Here is a 22,321-nt window from a genome sequence, read left to right on the forward strand (position 1 = left end):
TCAATGGGCTTCAGAATGTTCCAGGAAGAAGGAGCAGTTAAGCCTGATGGAGCAGTGAGAATATTCTAGAATATTCCTGTTTCACATATGATGTTTACATTGACCTGATGCTGGGATTTGGTGGAGATCATCAGCTCTGGTGTTCTGAGTGTGATTTTTGTTTCTCTATTGCCTGAAGATATTTATATGATTGTTTAGAAACATTGCTGTCATTTTGTCTATTGTTCACACTGTTCATACTGAATGTACATGTTATTAAACACTAATAATGTGTGTGTGTGTGTGTGTGTGTGTGGGTGGGTGCATCCCCAGAGGACAAGGTGTGGATGGTGGTGGGTCATAACAGCTCCGTGGCAGTCAGCGTTAAAGGCTCGTCTCTGCAGAAACCCCACGTGATGAAGTTGAACTACAGCGCCACCTTGCAGCAGCTGAGCACCCTGCTACATCGCGCCGAGCACTGCCAACAGGAAGTGCTGTACCGCTGCAGGAAGTCCCGGCTCTTCAACACCTGGGGTCAGTCTACGCAAGTTTACATCAGCATGTGCTGATGTACTGTACATATTTATGTATAGACTGATATCAGCAATAGTTATTCATCTACACGTGTGTATCTCAACATGCCAGTGGTCTTAGCATGGAGTTGTAGAGGTTCCTAATGGTGTCCATAGCATAGTCCATAGTGTCTTCAAGTCAAGCTCTTAAGATGGCAGCAGTTTGTGGACGAGCATTGTCCTCTTGAAATTACGCACCGGTGTGTAGGGTTAGAAAAGGTAGGGCCACTTGTTGAAAAACCTTCAGTTCTTGAAATCGATGGGTTAAACCAGAAAAATGGGCAAATGTCTAAGATTCTTTGACAAGAACCAAACTATGATGGCTAGACAACTAGATCAGAAAGTCTACAACATATCAAGCACATTTTATGTGGTCTCTGTGTGTAATGCTTTATACTAGTGCATCTTAGAAAATTAGAACATCATTAAAAAGTTACTTTATGTAAGTAATTCAGTTCAAAATGTGAAATTGTGTCTAAGAAAAAGTCCAAGTCCTGCTGGAAAATGAAATCCACATCTCCGGGAAAACACTGCTCTGACTTTGGACTTACAATACAATACAGTGGACCAACACCAGCAGATGACATGTCTCTCCAAACCATCTATGACCATTAGTAAATTCGGCATTTTATTTGAAAATCAAGGGAGCAGAGTCCGGAGGAAGAGTGGAGAGACCAAGCTTCTTGAGGTCTAGTGTGAAGTTTCCACAATCAGTGATGGTTTGAAAAGCTAGTTATCAGCTGTGCTGAACTGTTTGAGATTCAATTATTTGAATTTCTTGTCCTTTTATTGTTTTTGAGACCACAACTTTAGTTGTGTTGTGTAGAGGTAGAATAAAGAAAAAAAAAAAAACGTTGAAAGCATCCTTAAGTACAGTCTCAAAGACCATCAAAAAGCGCTATGGTGAAACTGGCTCTCATCAGGACCGTGCCAGGAAAGGAAGATATACAGTAAACTTTACAGAAACTTTATAATAGAAGGATATTAATTGATCCATTCATCATGCTACTTTTTCAATTGTTGCAAAAAAGTACAAATTGACAGAAGTTGAGATACATATTTGTCTTTGGACAGCAACAGTATCTACAGCGCTGTAAAAAAGTTTTTGCACGTTTGTCACTCTTGAATGTTTCAGATCATCAAACCAATTTAAATTTTAGTGTAAGACAACACAAAATGCATTTTTTATAACTAAGGGAGAAAGAAAGTCCTACATAACCATGCGAGAAAAAGTGAAATGAACTTGGGTTCTGCAGCAGGACAATGACCCAAAACATACCAGCAAGACCACCTCTGAATGGCTAAAGAAAAGCAAAATAAAGACTTTGGAGTGGCCTATAGTCAAAGTCCTGACCTGTATCCGATTGAGATGCTGTCACAAGACCTTAAAAAGGCAGTTCATGCTCGAAAACCCTCCAATATGGTGGAATTACAACAATTTTGTAAAGAGAAGTGGACCAAAAATTCTCCACAGCGCTTTGAAACACTCATTGCAAACTACCGCAAACGCTTGATTGCAGTTGTTGCTACATTATAAAGGTTCCCCAACAAGTTATGTGTTGGGTTTAGGGGGCAAACACTTTTTTCACCCAGGGCCATGTAGGTTTGGATTTTTTCTCCATTAAATATTAAAAACCTTCATCATGTGTTCACTTGCATTGTTTCTAACTAATATTTTAATTTGTTTGATGATCTAAAACATTCAAGAGTGGCAAACATGCAAAAAAAAAAAGAAATCATAAAGGGCGCAAACACTTTTTCACACCACTTTATACAGTATACAGTTCTGGAAAAAAAAATCTGAATTAGAAAACAGTTTCTGAATCAGTTTCTCTGATTTTGCTATTTATAGGTTTATGTTTGAGTAAAATGAACACTGTTGTTTTATTTTATAAACCAAGGACAACATTTCTCCCAAATTCTATATAAAAATATTGTCATTAAAAGCATTTATTTTGCAGAAAATGAGAAATGGCTGAAATAACAAAAAAGATGCAGAGCTTCCAGACCTTAAATAATGTTCATATTCTTTCATTTTGAAGAGTTCAGAAATCAATATTTACTGAAATAACCCTGATTTTTAATCACAGTTTTCATGCATCTTGGCATCATGTTCTCCTCCACCAGTCTTACATGCTACTTTTGGATAATGCCTTTACTCCTGGTGCAAAAATACAAGCAGTTCAGCTTGGTTTGATGGCTTGTGATCATCCATCTTCCTCTTGATTATATTCCAGAGGTTTTCAAATTGGTAAAATCAAAGTAACTCATCATTTTTAAGTGATCTCTTATTTTTTTTTCCAGAGCTGTATTTTAACCTATATTGATCAACTCCGACAGAAAGCCCCTATCACTTCCTGTTGGCCTGGTGCTCTATTTGTGTGATCTGCATGGAAGCTTCTTCATGTCTGCGATCTGACTGAGCTCCAACACACCCAGCCTGCTGCTTATTACGCCAATTTACTGCATACACCGCTAATTGATGAGCGATTTCAGGGGACACTTAGTCTATAACTGTCACCATTTCCTATTGATTAGCCCTGTAATTAGATTCAGCCTCATAACGCCCTCATCAGAATAACACTACCGCTACACATCGGAGGAGAAATCACTTTAGCGAAAGCAGCCAAACGGGTCAGACGCCTTAATGAGCCAATCAGGTGACAGTTTAACGAAGCGGAGAGGGATGGGCAGTTATCACATAAAACTTATGATTACCTGCTTATCTCCTACAGACAGGGAAAATTACTGATAATACAGTGGATCTGATGTTGGTATGACTTTCAGTCAGCTTTGCTCACTGTTTGGAAAGGATTAGTGGCCTATTTTTACTGTGCAGATCTGCTCCAGGATGTTCAGGTCGATTGGAAAATGCTTGTGAAGCACAATTTTCAAATTCAGCCTCGTCAAATTAATGGTTGGTTTGATTTTGTCACTGTAGAAATTTTTACCGTTTCATGGTTTAACCAGTCATAAGGACTGGACTACCATTCTTATCAGACTTGAGCAGGTTGCTTTTCATGTATTTTGGACCATACCTCCTTAACATGATGCTCCCATCACCATGCTTCACTTTACTCAGCCCACATCCCATTTTACCCCTTGGGCGTAGAGCATAGGGGTTTCCCAGTTCTTGTTAGGATGGAGGGGTAGGTAACGTGAAAGGAATTGGGCTTGTTAGGATTTCAAATGGAGATTTTTCAGATGCACACTTCAAACCAAGGGGTTTTGATAATCACTGGTAAGATGGTGTGGAACAAACGACCAAAGAAACCCATAAATGTAAGTATTTTCCTTGTTTAAAGTGACCATTAGCACTATAGTAGCATAGTTTAATGTGTAGTTTCATTGTTTTATGGTTGAATTCTTAGTAACAAGCATAAAAAAGAGTAGTAGAGTAGTTTGAATAGTAGTTTGTTTCAGTAGCTTGCAAGCTAATTTTCCCATTCCACCTTAAATAGTGCAACAGAAATCAGAAAGCAGAACGGTAACATAGAATAAAATAACAGCTAATCAAAGCTAATTTTAGCTCTGCAATACAGAGGAATTAAGAAATGGACAATAATAATTCTTTTCTGATTCGACTTGTGGTCCAGGGCAGTATGGCATAGGTCGCGGAAAGCGCGAGCTCCGCAGAGCGAGGTTGTTTCTTACTTATGGTGCACTGTTAATTTCCTTTTTTTCCTCGACTGAGGCTTGGTTTTGGTCTACTTACCCGTTTCGCCGTTCCTGTTTTCGCCGACATGCGGTGCGGTGCACCGTAAGATACTTGCAGTATGTTGTAATTTTGCTTGTTCTGTGGAGTTTACTAATGTTCTGTGCTCGCACTGAGCTGAGGATTGACTCCTGTTGGAGTCTGTTTGGAAGTTGGGTGGGGCGTTTTTTTTTTTTTGTTTTTTTTTATATATATATGTATATCCAGTTGGCCTGTACGATGTTTCACATTTATTGTACGATGACTTAAATGACTGACTCTAATTCTAAGACAGTGTCAGGCGAGTTCCCTTTAAGTTTCCTGACTTGGAATGTTAGAGGTTTAAATAATCCACTTAAACGGTTAAAGATATCTAATCATTTGCAGCATTTGACTGCTGATGTGGTATTTCTGCAGGAGACACACCTTAGGAATGAAGATAGTCTCAAATAGCAATTCTCTTGGGTTGGGGATTTTTTTCACTCCAAATTTAATTCTAAAACCAGAGGAGTTGCAATCTTGATTAAAAAGGCTCCTAATTTCGATAATCCAAATTTTATGACAGGATTACTTAGCTCGATACCATCTCTAAATACTCATTTCTTGATTCTTGGTGGAGATTTTAATTGCATTATTGATCCAGATTTAGATCATTCAGCCCCTCCCGTAAAAACCCGCTCTGCTACGTCTCAAGTACTTTTCGATTTCTTAACAGACAATGCTATTCTCGATCCTTGGAGAGCTCATAATCCCAGTGCTAAAATATTCTCTTTCTATTCTCATCCACATAAAACTTATTCTCGCATTGATTATTTTTTTTTGGATAGTTTCCTTTCTTCAAGGGTAATTTCATCTACTTATCATCCTATTGTCTTGTCTGACCATGCCCCCCTCACTGTTAGTGTGAAGTTATCTAACCGTTCTTTTGTCTCACCACTTTGGAGATTTAATTCGTTGCTGTTGTCGGATCCTGCCTTTAATGTTTTTATCAATTTTTCTATAGACGATTTTATTATTAACAATAAAAATCATTCTACTTCAGCTTCTCTTTTGTGGGAATCCCTCAAAGCTTACTTACTTAGATCTTCAAACTAAATTCGATCTTCTTACTACTTCCGATGCAGAGCGCCTCCTTTTACATGCCCGCAGCAATTATTATGAATATGGTGACAAAGCCTCTAGGTTACTAGCCCATCAGTTAAAAAGACGTGCAGCTTCTCGATTGAATCCCCAAATACATGACCCGGAGGGTGAGCTGGTTTTAGATCCACTGTCCATTAATGCAGTTTTTAAATCATTTTATTCTGAACTTTATCGATCAGAAGCCACGTCTGACAATGAGGTGTCTGCCTTCTTAGACCGCTTAGAGTTTCCCACTGTAGATCTGCCAGATGCAGAATCTCTTGATTCACCTCTGACCATAGAGGAGATTAAGTTTTCAATTAAAGCTATGCAGACTAATAAGGCTCCTGGTCCAGATGGGTTCCCTGTTGAATTTAAAAAAAAAAAATATTGATAAATTGGCTCCTATTCTTTTGGCAGTCTTTGAGGAATCTTTAGCTTCAGGAACTTTGCCACACACGATGACACAAGCGTCTATTTCACTTCTTCTTAAAAAGGACAGGACCCTGATCAGTGTGCATCATATAGACCTCTCTCTCTCTTAAACGTGGATGTAAAGATTTTGGCCAAGGCCCTAGCGCTGAGACTGGAGAGTGTTCTGCCCGGGGTTGTTTCACATGATCAAAATGGATTTATCAGGGGTCGTCAGCTTTTTTTCAATGTTCGTACGCTTTTGAATGCTATATTTATGGAACATTCCACTTCTTTTCCTGAATTAGTTATTTCTCTGGATGCAGAAAAAGCGTTCGATAGAGTTGAATGGAATTTTCTATTTTTAGTGCTGCATAAATTTGGATTTGGAGATATATTTATTTCCTGGATTAGACTTTTATACACTGCTCCTCAAGCTAGTGTACATACAAATGGTATTCGCTCTCAATATTTTCCATTGATGCGTGGGACAAGGCAGGGGTGCCCGTTGTCGCCATTATTATTTGCTTTGGCTACTGAGCCCTTGTCTATTGCTTTAAAGTCCCTTCCACTTTTTCAGGGTATTGTACGTGCTGGTGTCGAGCTAAAACTATCTTTATACGCTGATGATCTGTTATTATACGTGACTGATCCCGCCTCTTCCATTCCGTCAATTCTATCTCTGTTGAATACATTTGGCTTAATTTCGGGATATAGAGTAAACTTGCAGAAGAGTGAGTTTTATCCAATTAACACATTGGCCCTGACATTTAATCATTCTACTATACCATTTAAAATGGCTCCAACAGGTTTTAAATATCTGGGGATACATGTCTCTTGCACCCTACCATCTCTTTTTGTCACGCCTGGCCCTGTTTCCTGTCTGTCCTCGTGCCTGTGTTGTCCCACGTGACCCGTGCCCCTGTGTTCTGCCTGTGATTTTCCATTACCTCATGTCTCATTTGTAGCTCCACCCCTTCCCCAGGTGTTTCCACTCGCAGTGTGTTTCCTGTTTAGTTAAATAGACTTCCTCTGTCACTTGTCCTCTGTCGGTCTTTGCACTGTCTCCTGTTGTTTGTCTCTTTCTCTGCGTTTCTTAGATTCTTAGTGTTTCCTTGTTCCTCGTAGCCTTTAGCTCTCTTCCCTTGTTATTTTGTTCCTAGTTTAGTAGTTATTCCCTGTTTAAGTTCTTAGCTCTGTTTAGTTTATTGTCTACTCCCTTGTCCTGTCTAGCTTTAGTTATTAGTTTATTTCTTTGTTTATCTACTCCCGCTTTGTTTGTTAGTTATTATCTATCTAGTTTAGTTCCTTATTGTTTTCCTCGTTTGTTTTTGTCAGCCTCCCTATTTGTTTGTAGTATATATTTATCTTCCTGTTTATTCTGTTATTTTCTAGTTCCCTGTGTTTTCCCTAGTTTATTCCCTTTATTCCCTTGCCCTGTTTTAGTTTATCCTGCCTAGTTTTATAGTCTCCCCGTTTGTTTATCTTTAGTATCTCTTGTTTGTTTGTTAGTTTTAGCTCGCCTCTGTTTCTTGTTTTTCTTTGTTTCTTGTTTACTTGTTTATTTGTTTTTATATATATGTATGTTTATTTAATAAATTCGCCCTACCTGTGAATACGTCCGCCTCCACGTCTCTCTGCCTGGGTCAACCCTGACACTTTTTTGCAATAATTTCACTCCTTTATTAAATAAACTCAAATTGGACTTGCAGAGGTGGAAATCCCTTCCCTTGTCCTTGTTAAGCAGAATTAATGCCATAAAGATGAATGTTTTGCCTAGATTTCTTTTTTTGTTTCAGTCCATTCCCATATATTTACCTAAAAAGTTTTTTAAAGATTTAGATCAGCTTATCATCTCTTTTATTTGGAATGGGAAGCCTCCTCGAGTAATTAATTTAGTTTTGCAAAGATTCAGATCTGATGGAGGCCTCTCTCTCCCCAACTTTTCATTCTATTATTGGTCAGCACATGTTCACAAAATACTTTATTGGCTTCACTCTCCAGAGTCGTTGTGGTGCAGACTGGAGACTCAAACCTGTGTCTCTTCCTCTCCACTTGCTCTTCTTACCTCTCCCTTACCTCTTAAGATTAAAATTTTTTCCAAAAACCCAGTGTTGATCTCCACTCTTTGCATCTGGTGCCAGTTTAGACGCCATTTTAAATTCTTAGCTCCTTCTTTGTTAATGCTAATAATCTTGAATAATCATTTATTTCCCCCATCTCTTTCTGACACTGCCTTTCTTATTTGGCAAAAGAGGGGTATAAAATCTTTTGGTGACTTTTTTAAAGATGGCAATTTTTGCACCTTTGCACAACTGGCCTCTGAGTTTAACCTGCCCTCTTCGCATCTGTTTCGATATTTCCAGATCAGACATTGTGCCTTATCTCTCTTCCCTAGCTGCCCTATAGTGCAGCCTTGGGATGATTTATTATCTTTAGATCCTCACAAAAAGTCACTTATATCTAGATTGTATTTGCAACTTCTAAATTTTGATGTAGCTGGTGTGTGTAAAATTAAATGTGCCTGGGAGGAGGAGTTGGCCATTTCTCTTTCGGACCAACGGTGGGTCACAGCAATTAAGGTGGTGCAGTCTTGTTCACCCTGTGCAAGGCTTCAACTGATTCAATTTAAGGTTTTGCATAGAATGCACCGTTCTAAATTGCAGTTATCAAAATTTTATCCCAACCTAGTCAATGATCGGTGTGATAGGTGTTCATTTTCTCCTTGTAATCTAAGCCACATGTTTTTCTTTTGCCCAGTTTTGCAGAGGTTCTGGACCTGTTACTTTGATATCATGTCCAAGGTTTTGGAGGTTGAAATAGTTATGTGTCCACTGGTGGCAATATTTGGCCTTTCCCTTCAACTATCCTCACTTACCCGAGGGCAGGCACAGGTCTTGGCCTTTACATCCTTACTAGCAAGGCGCCGCATCCTTTTTTTATGGAAGTCCTCAAAACCTCCTTCTGTTGCTCTGTGGCTTCAAGATGTAATTCAGTTTCTCAAAGTGGAAAAGACGTCATGTACCTTGAAAGGCAACTCCGCCTCATTTTACACCAAATGGAACTCTTTTCTTTCCTACGTTGATTCGCTTTCGACATTGCCGGCTGACTGAACCTGAACTTTGGAGTACTATAATAATTTGGATTGATTTATTATTATTATTATTATTTTTTTTTATTATTTTTTTTTTTTTATTTTATTTATTTATTTATTTATTTATTTATTTATTTTATTTTTTGTGAGTGTGTATTTTTGTTGTGCTTGTATTTTTATTTTTTATTCATTATCTCATTCAATTTTGCTTTATTGTGAGTTTGTATGGCTAGGGTGGACAAAAATGTTTGGGGGGGGATGGGGGATGGGGGGATGGGGGAAAAAAAATGTTGAGCATAGAAAGTGTTGTTTTTCACTGTCAAGTAATTGTAACTGCTTTTGATTTTGCTCTAAAATAAAAAAAAAATAATAAAAAAAAAAAAATTCATTTCTGCACCATCTTCCCCCTTTCTAAAGATGTACAATACCTATAGCTATGGCTATGTTACTAAACTTTTGAAATCCTGATGACCACCATACGTCTCTTATTGCTTAGTCTCCACTGTGGATCATTAAATATATAACATTATGCTGCCACCACCATGCTTCATTTCACTTGATTGACTGGTAAACCTTCACTCCAGTTTCAGCCACTGATCTCTGATCAGTGATTCAGAGTGATAGTTGTCCGATTTCTGGACACATATCGATGTCTACCGACCACTGGATTTCCACAACATAATGATAAAGTTTTAACACCACCATACTTCACTCATTCCCCACTAAGAAACATCATCTGCACAAGATGATCTTCTACCACCATGCTTCACACTTGATTATCGGGTTGTTGAGGAATGGGCAGTGTTTTAAAGTGTTTCCCCAGTTTATCACAAAACTCCTGATATGGTTGATTGGTACATCTTCACTATAGCTTCAGCCACTGATCTCTGGAACTCTTTCAGAGTGATTGTTGTCCGATTTCTGGCCATATATCGATGTATACGGACTACTAGATTTCCACAACATAATGATAAAGTTTTAACACCACCATACTTGACTCATTCCCCACTGAGAAGCATCATCTACACAAGATGATGCTGCCACCACCATGCTTCACACTTGAGTTTAGGTTGTTGAGGTGTGGGCAGTGTTTTGAAGTTTGGATAAATGCTTAAAAAAAGCCATTTTTCATATTTTGATAGGTCACTCCAATGCTTTAGTAATGTAGTAAAGTAATTTCTTTCTAGCCTCTCCCCCACTGACCCCAGTTTATTACAAAACCCCCTGATATGGTTGATTGGAGCATCTTCACTCCAGTTTCAGCCACTGATCTCTGAAACTCTTTCAGAGTGATTGTTGTCTGATTTCTGGCCACATATCAAAGTCCGTGGACCCTTGGTTCTGTGGTAATTTTGAGAGATTGGTGTCCATTCCAACTGCTTTTAAATTGAGCTTGTATTTTATTGCTTTATTGCTGGTTTCCCATGTTGGATTGGAAATATCTGGTAGGAATTTGAGATTAATGCATACCCTCTAACCAATGTATCATCTGTGTAAACCACTAGAACCAACATCATAACAGGACCCTGCAACAAATCAACTACCGTCTGTTCAGCCCCGTCCAAAATGATAGAGTGATGAGCTCACGTTGCAGAATCTCTATGAAATCCTCTCAGCACTCGAGTGCCAGATGGTTAAAAAGATTCTTCTCCACCCCGGAAAGCAGAAGTCTCACCAGAAACGCAGAGGGAAGTGTGGGTTTCAGCAGCCTGTGAGTGGAACCAAAGCTGAGAGATAATGAGCGAGGGTGCAGTAATTGCCTCACAGATGAGCACCAGCCAGTGTTTTCATTCGCAGGCTGACTGAGAGGACCAGGCCAGCTGCTAATGAACAGAGTGTCCCTGATTGGACTTTTCAAAACAACCATTTAAGACATCTTTATATTTAATATCCAGTAGATCGTGCTCGGGTAGATATATTTACAGCTGATAAACAACCTTTTTGGGGTTTGGAGGGCTGGAAATCAGCGGCTTACTAACATCAGTCTGTGGCTTTGAAGCTGCATCCATTTAAATGTTTTCTTTAAAATCTGAAAACAGTAGGTTTATGGAGTGGGAAAGCTATAAAATAGTCAAATAAATGGAATTGGTGTGCTCCCTGTAACATCTAATATATATATTCATTTTAAACATTTAAAACAGAGTGGACTGGTAGGTTTTTGCAAGAGTATTTTTTTATCTAAATCGACAATATTGTGGATATTTGTTTGTGTTGTTCTGTAGACAAAATTTTCAAATGCTCTATAAAGCTCTTAAATCTCCTTAATATATCATCTAAAGGCACTTCCTTCCCCAGGGTCTGACTGAGCTCTTTTTGAATCCTTTACTCACTGAATGTGAGTAAACTTGCATTAGATTAATTTCCTCTGAAAGTAGAAGGTAAACCACAGCACAGTGCACAATTTAAAAGTACTCTTTTGAAGTACATTTACAGCATTTAGTCGACACTTTTATTCAGAACGACTTACATAGGTGTTCCTATTATAGAGTTGGGCCAATGTAGTGTTAGGAGTCTTGCCCAGGCACTCTTATTGGTGTAGCACAGCATTCAGTTACCCAGATTTGGAATTGAACCCCAGTCTTCCACATGGTAGCTCACTGGCAGGCTGTGGTGTTATACACTGAACCACACCAACCACATTCAGAGAGGTCTCCAAACTAACTTTTGAACCATCACTTAACAATAACTTTAGCTACGTCCATCATCATCATCTTTTTAAGGAACCTATAGCCTACAATCTACTGCAGAGCAGAACAGTTCTGAACACAGTTCTGTTGACTCTTCAACATGGACATGGCTCAGTGTTTAGGGCTACAGAATAGTTTAGTTCAAGGGTTTAATGATCGTCTGATTGGCTCCACCTTTAAATTTCTAGTGCAGAAAATGCTGGAGATCATGGTGTAAGGGAGGCGACAACAGGCCTATGCCTTGTCCTCCTAATGCGTATTCCGTCTAACCGGTACTTTTAGATGAGACTTAGGTGAGACACTAATTTAAACTAATCTGACTCCATTTATAATTATCAACTAGGTAAAGATTAACTGTTAACTATTAATAGTAGCACATCTACTAAGATTAGAGTCTATCTAATAAAACTAGGTCTTGTTAAATAGTTCAGTGATAGGAGATATGGGCATAAAAGCTAGACACCAATACTACATAACATGTGAGAACAGCCTGATACCTGGGTTGAGATGTTCAGCGGTCCAGAACTTAGTCTACACTAGCGGTTACAGAACATAACACTCAATCTTATCTATTTCCCTCAGAGGTTAGAGTGTGGCATAGCCAACAAAACTACATAACATGTGAAAACAGCCCGGCACCTAGGTTGAGATGTTCAGCGGTCCAGAACTTAATCTAAATTAATAGTTACAGGACATAACACTCAAACTTCATATTCCCCTCAGCGGTTAAGAGCTTAGTATAGCACCCAGTGAAACTCACTATATAACTATGAAAGTCTAGAAACTTAAAGAATCTCAGACTACAGACCTCTTTGGCTCCTAGGCTTACTAGGAAAAAGACTCAACAAAGTAATTGCTACAGATTAACAGTTAGTGGTTTATTGTGACCTTAATTGACATATGTAACAATGTAACAATATTCCTAAAGTAATCTAAAGACAGATCTAAAGATAACAGTTAAGAATAGTGCACAGTACATTTGAAATACAATGTTGTATCGTATATTTGAAGTGATGTTACATGCAGAGCATGGGAGGTCTCATACTACCAGACAAACTCAGAGAGTAGGTCTTTGTGCTTTCCTTAAATATCCAACCAGAACATTACACCTTCAAATTTGGCACTATTTACAGACTATCACAACCATTTGTTCATCCTGGCCTTTGATCATCACGGGGCAATCCTAAACCCATCAGGAGCAGGAAGGGGAGTGTCTCTCCAGAATGGAGACATTTCTCCCAAAGTTCAGAGATGTTTTATTAAGGTTATCTTTAACATTTCTTCACTGAGACCATTGTACTTCTCACACTGAGACCATTAAAATGATACCAAACACAAAGACATTCACATTTCATATTAACAAGATACATTTCAGATCCAGCATTTAAAAAGATTCTTCAGCTCAGTAGACATCCTCAAGCAAGATGGTCAGTTGGCCTTTGGCCCCATCTTCAAGCAAGAGGTGTCAACTGCCCTTTTGGCCAGGCTTCATGATTTCATTTGATTAACAACACAATGCCCGAGGTGAGGAGCGGAGGTGTGCAAAGACAATTAGGGTACCCCATGGAATAGCCTTACAATGGGTTCTATCTTATTCCCCTACACAAGGAGGTTTGCGATGCTCATTGCTAAGTTGAACCCCGCAAACCATCTATTTTCATGCCTTGTGCCAGTGTCAATTAAAAAGCGACAGAGCTTGTGTAAATATGTACTCTGATGGGAGTGGTTGTCTGAAAGGGAGATGAAGGAGTGTAGGTCAATTTCTCTTGTATCGCTATCTTGCAACGGAAAAAAAACAGGTGCGCCACTGACTGAATACAACCTAGACAACACTCAACCATTAACTGCCAACCGACTTGGTGCAGCACGTTGTGTTCAGTATAAGTTCATGGGCTTTATCTTACACCCTGTGCAATGCTCATTGTTATCTTTTCACGGTTTGCGCCCGCGCTGTTAAATTAGCATCAGAGTTTACAAATAAATCTATGCTGATGGGCATATGGGCGAGGTGTTCTGGTAAATTTCTGGTAAGATGCAACAGGACAGGCAAACCAAACGATTTTCTGGGGCCCCAAGCTGGCCTGGAGCCCCCAGACTGATTGAATGCAAAGACAAGCTGCAACACAACACAACAACAACTGTTACCAGAATCCCCCTCAAGGGGCTCCTCCCACTATTTGCTGACAGTAGCATATAACCAGACTGGAACATGTTCAGCAGTATCTAAGTACACCAGCTTATCACTGTCTTTAACACTAGAACAAATAAACATATCCTTTATATTTGATGATAATATTTCATTAATTTCACATGTCCTTATTCATCTTAAGTTAATGTAACTGAACTGAGTTTTATATGGTTATATTTGTAGCCGCGCTCTGTCTGAAGTCGCAACCCATTTTGCCTCAATCTTGATCAAACAACTATATAAAATGTATGTAAAGATGGTTGTTATAGCATGTTTTATACCATAGCTTTGCTGTTTGAACTACACTTGATGTGGTGGGGTCCATTTTGCTTGGGGCGCCCAATTTATTTGAAAACGACCCTGTTTTTGTCCATGCAATATTGTCAGTTATCTTTACCCAAGGCCCATTCAGTGTAAGACCATTAGGTCCTGCCGTACAAAAAAGAAGCCCAGGACTGAGCCTGGCTTAGACTGGGTTTTTCAGTTCATCAAAGTTGATCTCAGAGGATTTCCAAAGCTCAACCTATGATCCAAGCTCAGACTGGATGTTTGCTAGCGCATGTTTGTTTAGCGATGGAATCACCATTGGGAGAGTTCCTCATGTGTCACAAAAGCCTGAGATGATTCTGTTGACAGAAACTGACTCCAGCACCAGGCTGGGGGTTCTAAAAAGACATGGAAATGTTTCCAGTTCATGCATGTTTATGTGTGTGTTTTGTTTCAGACGGAACTCCTTTGTCCTGGTGGTTGGACAGAGGAGGTGAGCGGAGAACGTACTGGGGTGGTTTCCTGCCTGGTGTTCAGCAGTGTTCCTGCAGCCTGGCCGAAAACTGCATCGACATGAACTACTTCTGCAACTGTGACGCAGACAGGACCACATGGTATGTAGTATGAGCTGAGGATCTGCCTGTCTGTTGTGTTGGTTGGACACATTCAAAAATTTTCCTTAGGGCCCTATCATACAACCTGCCCAAGGTGCGTCGCAAGGCCTGTTGCTATCTTACACCCCTTCAACAGTCTGTTTTCAAGCCTTGTGCCCTCGCCATTAATATAGCATCAGGGTTCAGGAATATATCTAACTAATGGGCATGGTGGTCTGGAAGTGAAGTGTGTTAAGGTAAATTTCTGATGTGTTTCTTTCTTCGCGGCTGGCAATAAAGGTGCACCACTGACTGATTAAAACCAAGACAACAGTCAACAGTCAGCCGCCCAAATTTTGTTTTAGCCATGCCCATTGCGCAGTCTTAGTGCCTCCTAGCTCCTTTACACACAAATTAACTCACTGCAGTGCTTACATACAGATTTTACATCAACAATAAACAAAAGAAGAATAAAATAATATTGCTCTTCCCTTAAATTACCTTTCCCTTAAGATACTGGCGCATCTTCACAGTGTAAACACACAGGTCAGTTTCGTTTGTTCAGGCACATAAAAGCGCTGCGCAGTTAAAATATCAACACGCCAAAGTCTGAGTGCATCTGGCAACTGGCACACTGATTGGTTTATTTCACGTTTCACCCAAAACACACCCACTTTTTTAATTACGAAAATTAGTGCATGCCTTTTGCGCATTTCACGTTGTACAAGACGTATTTTTAGCACCCTCATGATACCAAAGACAAACTGACATCTACAAGATACGCATTTGATCTTTACTCTTTACATTTTATTTCTATTTTTTATCCAATTTTCTTGCCAATTACCCAACCCACTCATTAGGAGGGTGAAGCACTTGCCTCCTCCGACACATGTGAAGTAACTGCCTCTTTTCGAACTACTCCTGAGTACTTGCTTAGTAGCATCACAGCGCACTCAGAGTAAAGCTCAGCGACTTGGTTTCGATACATCAGCTCACAGTTGCATTGTGCTGATCGACATCACCCTTTGGAGTGATGTGGGGAGAGAGCGCCACCTATCCACCAAAAGAAAGCAAAGCCAACTGTGCTCTCTCGGGTCTCTGGCAGCCGATGGCAAACTACAAGATCAAGATTTGAATCAGTGAGCTCTCGATTATAGTGGCAGTGCTGTAGACCGCTGGACCACTCAGAGCACAATCAGTACACTGTAGATCGTTAAATTAGGGCCTTTAGCACCAATACTTAGACACCAAACCTGACCAATTGTCTTTAACAGTAAATAGGCTTGATTTGAGTTGTCCAGCAGACTAAGACACTGTCACTATGATCTAGGGATTGCTGGTTCAATTCACGGATCATGCTGTTTGGCATCAGCAACCAGAGCCCAAAATGGAGAGCTCAGTTGACGTTGCTCTCACAGTGGTGGTTAGATGGTGGGTAGTCTCTCTCCACATGGGTTCAGGCCCCTACTTGAAACTGGTTGGTCAATGGTAGATGAGTTGGTTATGCTAATTTTGGACAGTGCACTGGTGCCTTGTCCAAATGTGTGGTCTGCATTGGCTTAATGATTCCTTGTAGGCTTCAAAATAACCCTGACCAAGAAGACCCAGATAAAAAGATACAGTAGATGAATGGATAGCCCATTTTTCACTTTTTCGCATTTAAAACTGTACAAAAGATTCCCTCTCATTTTGTTTCCAGGGAGAACGACACTGGACTGCTCTCCTATAAGGACCACCTTCCAGTAACAGAGATGGTGGTTGGAGATACGAACCGGACGGGTTCTGAAGCTGTTTACCGAGTCGGCTCCCTGCAGTGCTACGGAGACAGTAAGAGCGCACTTCCATCCTTCCTTTTCCTCCTCTTTACTCTTTCCTTTATAGTGCTTCTAAGATCTTGAAACCTTAAATGGCCTCTTCATCGTTAGCAGGCTGTTGAATGTTCCTCGAAGCGTTTTAATGTCGGCCTCGCGGATGATAATTAACATATGATGTCCAGACGCCGCAGATGTCCTCGGTTAACTCGCTCGTCAGACTGCTTTTAAAATGCAACTCGTGTTTTCCCTCACAGTTTTCTTGTTCTCCCCTTCGGCTGGGATGCGGTGACCTGCAGCAGTTCAGGAAACATGACTGATGTAGAGCTTACAAGACAAAAGTATAAAAAAAAAACTTCAGGTTCACTAGAGGTGAAATAGTGGGCAGGTTCTCAAATATTAATGATGTGTGAACCTTTTTAACCTGGTTATCTCTCACTGTGTGCTGAAATAGTGTGTAAAACTACCTCCACCATGTTTAGAGGTTGCACTTTAACCTGGTGATCTCTTATTGTGAGCTATGACACTGTAAAAACTACTTCCACTTTGTTTGAAAACTACTTCAGACTGAATTAGTTTCACTGTGAGCTGTAACACTGTGTAAAAGTAGGTTCACCATGTTTAGAGGTTGCATTTAACCTGGTTAGCTCTCACTGTGAGCTGTAACAGTCTGTAAAACTACCGCCACCATGTTTAGAGGTTGCACTTTAACCTGATTATCTCTCACTATAAGCTATGACTGTGTATAAAACTACCTCCACCATGGATGGAAGCTGTTTTTAGACTGACTACCTTTCACTGTGAGCTGTAACAGTGATTAAAAAAACAACCTCCACCATGTTTAAAGGTTGCATTTAACCTGGTTATCTCTCACTGTCAGCTATGACTCTGTATAAAACTACCTCCACCATGTTTAAAGGTTGCATTTAACCTGGTTATCTCTCACTGTCAGCTATGACTCTGTATAAAACTACCTCCACCATGTTTAGAGGTTGCACTTTAAACTGGTTAGCTCTCACTGTGAGATTTGGCACTGTATAAAACTACCTCCACCATGCTAGAAAGCTGTACTTTAGACTAGCTATCTCTCACAGTGAGCTTTTTTACTGCATAAAACTACCTCCACCATGTTTAGAAGCTGTTCTTTAGACTGACTAGCTTTCAGTGTAAACTCCAACACTTTATAAAACTACCTCCACCATGTTTACAGGTTGCATTTTAACCTGGTTATTTCTCACTGTGAGCTATGACACTGTATAAAACTACCTCCACCATGGATGGAAGCTGTGCTTTAGACTGACTACCTTTCACTGTGAGCTGTAACAGTGATTAATAAACTACCTCCACCATGTTTAAAGGTTGCATTTAACCTGGTTATCTCTCACTGTCAGCTATGACTCTGTACAAAACTACCTCCACCATGTTTAGAGGTTGCATTTAACCTGGTTAGCTCTTACTATGAGCTATGGCACTGTATAAAGCTACCTCCACCATGTTTGTAAGCTCTACTTTAGACTGACTAGTTTCACTATGAGCTGTAACAGTGTAAAACTACCTCCACCATGTTTGGAAGCTGTACTTTAGACTTACTAGTTTCATTGTGAGATGTAACAGTCTGTAAAACTACCTCCACCATGTTTGGAAGCCTTCAGTCCACCTAGCTCTCAGTGTGAGCTGTAACACTGTATAAAACTACCTCCACCATGCTTGAAAGCTGTACTTAGCTTAGCTGTAGACTAGCTTTCTCTCACTGTGAGCTTTAACACTGTATAAAGCTCTATCTACTGTATTCACATCCTGCCAATAAAAGCAAACAAAGAATGCAGCGCCACCTAGTGACTGAGAGCTCAATAGCATTGTGTCTCCATCCTGTAGGGTTTCTGTGGAATGCAGCATCCTTCTATCAGGAGTCGTCCTACCTGCACTTCCCCACACTGCAGGCTGAGCTCAGCGTGGATATCTCATTTTACTTCAAAACCACGGCACCCTCTGGAGTGTTTCTGGAGAACCTCGGCGTCAAAGACTTCGCCCGGCTGGAGCTGAGTGGTAAGCTCAGTGTTTTTAGACGCTGTGTTTGTAGCACTAGTACTGTATACAACCTTCCTGTTATTACAGCACATTCAACGATGTTGAGGTCTTGATTCTGGGGTAGCTTTCACTTCATCAATAAACGCTTCTTCCTGACCACTCCTCAGGTCCCTCGGTGGTGACGTTTGCGTTCGATGTGGGCAATGGACCGGTGGTGCTGACAGTGAAGTCTCACGTGCCGCTGAACGATAAGCAGTGGCACTACGTACGCGCTGAACGAAACGTTAAAGAGGCATCGCTGCAGGTGGACCAGCTGCCCCTGCGCTTCTTGGAGGCACCATCCGATGGCCACGCCCGCCTGCAGCTCAACAGTCAGCTATTTATCGGTAGGTCATGCCTATATCGAATATTTCAATAAGCCACACCTTTTTACCAGCATGTGATTTTAAACTGTTCTAAGGAAACCTTTTACTTCAAACTAAGCATCTGATTGGTTTAAACTTGAACTTATAGCCTCAATAAGCCACGCCTCTGGATGTTAATATGCAGGGATGTATAGTATTAGGCCACTCCTCCCTATATTTGCTGCTGAGCATTACTCTCTATTGTCCCACCCCCATCTCAAATAGAGATTGTGATTGGTTATGTCACTAAATATGCCTTACTATTGCCCCACCCCACAATGACAATTAGATCTCTAGACATTAAAAGGCAAGGTTTTTAGAATTAGGCCACACCTCCTTTATATATAGTCGCTGTCCAATGAAAAACACTTTTCTCCATTTTTGGCGATTTTTAGTTTACTACATGATTTGAACAGACAACCTGTCCCTTACACTGTGCCAAAATTTCTTGATGAACAGACCAATAGAAACTCTTCAAATTGACCTAAAATAAACTCTTTTTACATTGACTTTCACTGAAAGTTTACAAGGTTTTTTCTCTCTCCTGTAAAGTTGCTGTTTTGGAGACAAGTCTTTTTCATTGGACAGTGACGATATATTCTAATTGGTTCTGCCATTGAGTTTGACTCTCCATTGTCCTACCCTATGCTAAAATAGAGATTCTGATTGGTTTTGCAGCTGAGTTTGACCCTCTAATGTCCCACCCCCATTTAAAATGGAGATTTTGATTGATTCTGCTGCTGAGTTTCACTCTCTCTTGTCCCACCCCCATCTGAAATGGAGATTTTGATTGGTTCTGACACTATCGATGGACATTAATAGGCAAGGCTTTTTCCTATTGACCCACCCCCAATCTGAAATGGAGATTCTGATTGGTTCTGCTGCTGAGTTTGACTCTCTATTGTCCCACCCCCATCTGAAATGGAGATTTTGATTGGTTCTGCTGCTGAGTTTGACTCTCTATTGTCCCACCCCCATCTGAAATGGAGATTCTGATTGGTTTTGCTGCTGAATTTGACTCTCTATTGTCCCACCCTCAACTAAAATGGAGATTCTGATTGGTTCTGCTGTTGACTTTGACTCTCTATTGTCCCACCCCTAATCTGAAATGGAGATTTTGAATGGTTCTGCTGCTGAGTTTGACTCTCTATTGTCCCACCCCCATCTGAAATGGAGATTCTGAGTGGTTCTGCTGCTAAATGTGCCTTCCTACTGCTCCACCCCAAGATGACAATTAGATATCTAGACATTAATAGACAGCGTTTTTAGTACTAGGCTACACCACCTTAATGTAGATTCTAATTGCTTCTCCAATTCAGTGTGCCTCTCCGTAGTCCTGCCTCCAAGCTGAAACAAAAATTCTAATTGGTTTTGCTGACTTCCTTTTTCCCCACCCCATTTAATGACAATTAGACTTAATATGCAGGGTTTTTAGAATGAGGCCACACCTCCTTTATATAGACTCTGATTGGTTCTACCACTGAATGTGCCTTCCTGTTGCCCCACCCACTAAAATGAGAACTCTAAATGAGGCTCTAAGGGGTTAATATGCAAGGGTTATGCAGGTAGTATTAGACCATGCCTCCTTAATATAAATTCTGATTGGTTCTGCCACTGTGTTTTGCTTCACCACCCAGCCATGTGACAGTTAGACCTCTAAAGGTTAATGTGCAGGTGTTTATAATATTAGGCCACACCCCTTTACGGTTTATTGCATGGCCTGTTATCAGCGGCTCATGGAGCATCTGTTTATTAACAGATTTTTATTGCAACCTTATTGAAACCTACTACTGCTAGTGTTGTCTTTGAAGTGTCATTACGATGCATCATATTGTCTAATTTTCATCTGGAATGAGCAGCTTGCGTCTCGTTGGACTGTGGAGACTCACTGCTGGTGTCATTTTTAACAGATGTGTCTTTACACGTTGTGAATTGAGATGGAATTTGACTTCCTCACGCTTTGCTGATTTTATTACCTCTGTTTTCGGAGCTGTTTATTTAATTACCTTTCAGTGTTTTAGAAAATTCCCAGCCTCCCTGCGTCATGCTGCTCTGAAATAGCTGATTTGTGTGATTTGGTTGGTCTTTTTTAAGCTTTTAAGAGGTTTAGTGAAATTATATCAGGCTGATGTAATAATGTATTGACCCAGCAAACAAATATTTCAGTCAATTTATGGTAATTACCATGTAATTATATAGTAATAGGCTGCACAATGTTTTATTACAGCTTTACTATCATATATTTCCTGGAATACACACTTAGCAAGCTTAGAATCTTCCTGAACTCATTTTTTGCCTCCACAGGTGGGACTGCCTCGAGGCAGAGGGGCTTTCTGGGATGCATCAGGGCACTAAATATAAACGGGATGACCCTGGATCTGGAGGAGCGTGCCAAGATGACCCCAGGGGTCAGTTCAGGTTGCCCGGGTCACTGCAGCAGTCAGAACCAGCTGTGTCACAACCGCGGACGCTGCATTGAGAAGAGCAGTGGATACGTGTGTGACTGTACACACTCAGCCTACGGTGGACCACACTGCCAGAAAGGTAAGATACTCAAGCTTTACAATGATCATACTTACATTTTTCAGATTAACAAACACTTCATTATTATTTCAGCCTCATTGGAGGGTTTTTAGGCAGAAACGCCCAGATTAAGATCCTGACACCGTGTTTGAGTCTGTTCCTATGAATGTATTTGTCCCCGTTTCCATTTCCAGTCTTCTGTCCAGTCTATTGTCGTGTCATTAGTGCAGTTCTCTCCCCGATAACGTTAGCTAGCTCGCCACTAATGTTAGTTAGCCCTCCACTAACCTCAGTTCTCTCCCTGATAACGTTAGCTATCTCGCCGCTTATGTTAGCAATAACTAGAATGTATTTGTCCTCGTTTCCATGTCCAGTCTTCTGCAAAGTCTATTCTCCTGTCATTAGTCCAGTCCCGGTCCTGTCCTGTGATTTGTTCTGACCTCTCTCTTCTCCCGGCCCTGGGGTTCGATGTTATGCGCCCCGAGACTGTAGCTCCTCCCCCTTGTTACCCAGTCCCAGGTGTTTCCCGTTTACTGTCCTTTTCCATGTGTATGAATAGTCCCCTTGAACCGTTTTTCCCTTGTCTATGGATGTACATCCTACCGTCAGTCAGGTTACATGTTTCCTTTGTTTCCTTATTTCTTTAGTTTTTTTTTGTTTGTTTGTTTGTTTAGTTTTTTTTATATTTAATAAGTCACACCCACAAATGCATCTGCTCTCCCTATCTGCTTCCTGCTACCTACCTGACAATCTCAATTAGACTTTGACTAGGCTACTCCAAATCCTTCATTAACTTTTTTCTTAGCCATTCAGAGATGGACTTGGTGGGGTGCTGTGGGTCATTGTCCTGCTGCAGAACCCAAGTACGCTTGCGCTTAAGGTCACAAACTGATGGGCGGACATTTTCCTTTAGGATTTTCTGTTAGAGAGCAGAATTCCTGGTTCCAT

At 40.4% G+C, this 22,321-nt stretch overlaps 1 protein-coding gene across 1 annotated transcript in view; it reads left to right on the plus strand.

Moving 5' to 3' along the window:
• The window catches only part of cntnap5b (contactin associated protein family member 5b), a 149,712-nt gene that overhangs the window by 111,364 nt on the left and 16,027 nt on the right, over positions 1-22,321 (plus strand). The window contains exons 13-18 of the mRNA XM_049471072.1: positions 313-513; positions 14,472-14,628; positions 16,307-16,434; positions 18,294-18,464; positions 18,614-18,832; positions 21,155-21,394. Of these exons, the coding sequence (XP_049327029.1) occupies positions 313-513; positions 14,472-14,628; positions 16,307-16,434; positions 18,294-18,464; positions 18,614-18,832; positions 21,155-21,394 (1,116 nt within the window). The remainder of the gene's footprint in view (positions 1-312; positions 514-14,471; positions 14,629-16,306; positions 16,435-18,293; positions 18,465-18,613; positions 18,833-21,154; positions 21,395-22,321) is intronic.

Source organism: Astyanax mexicanus, chromosome 23, assembly GCF_023375975.1.
Source record: "Astyanax mexicanus isolate ESR-SI-001 chromosome 23, AstMex3_surface, whole genome shotgun sequence".
NCBI classification, from domain to species: Eukaryota; Metazoa; Chordata; class Actinopteri; order Characiformes; family Acestrorhamphidae; genus Astyanax; species Astyanax mexicanus.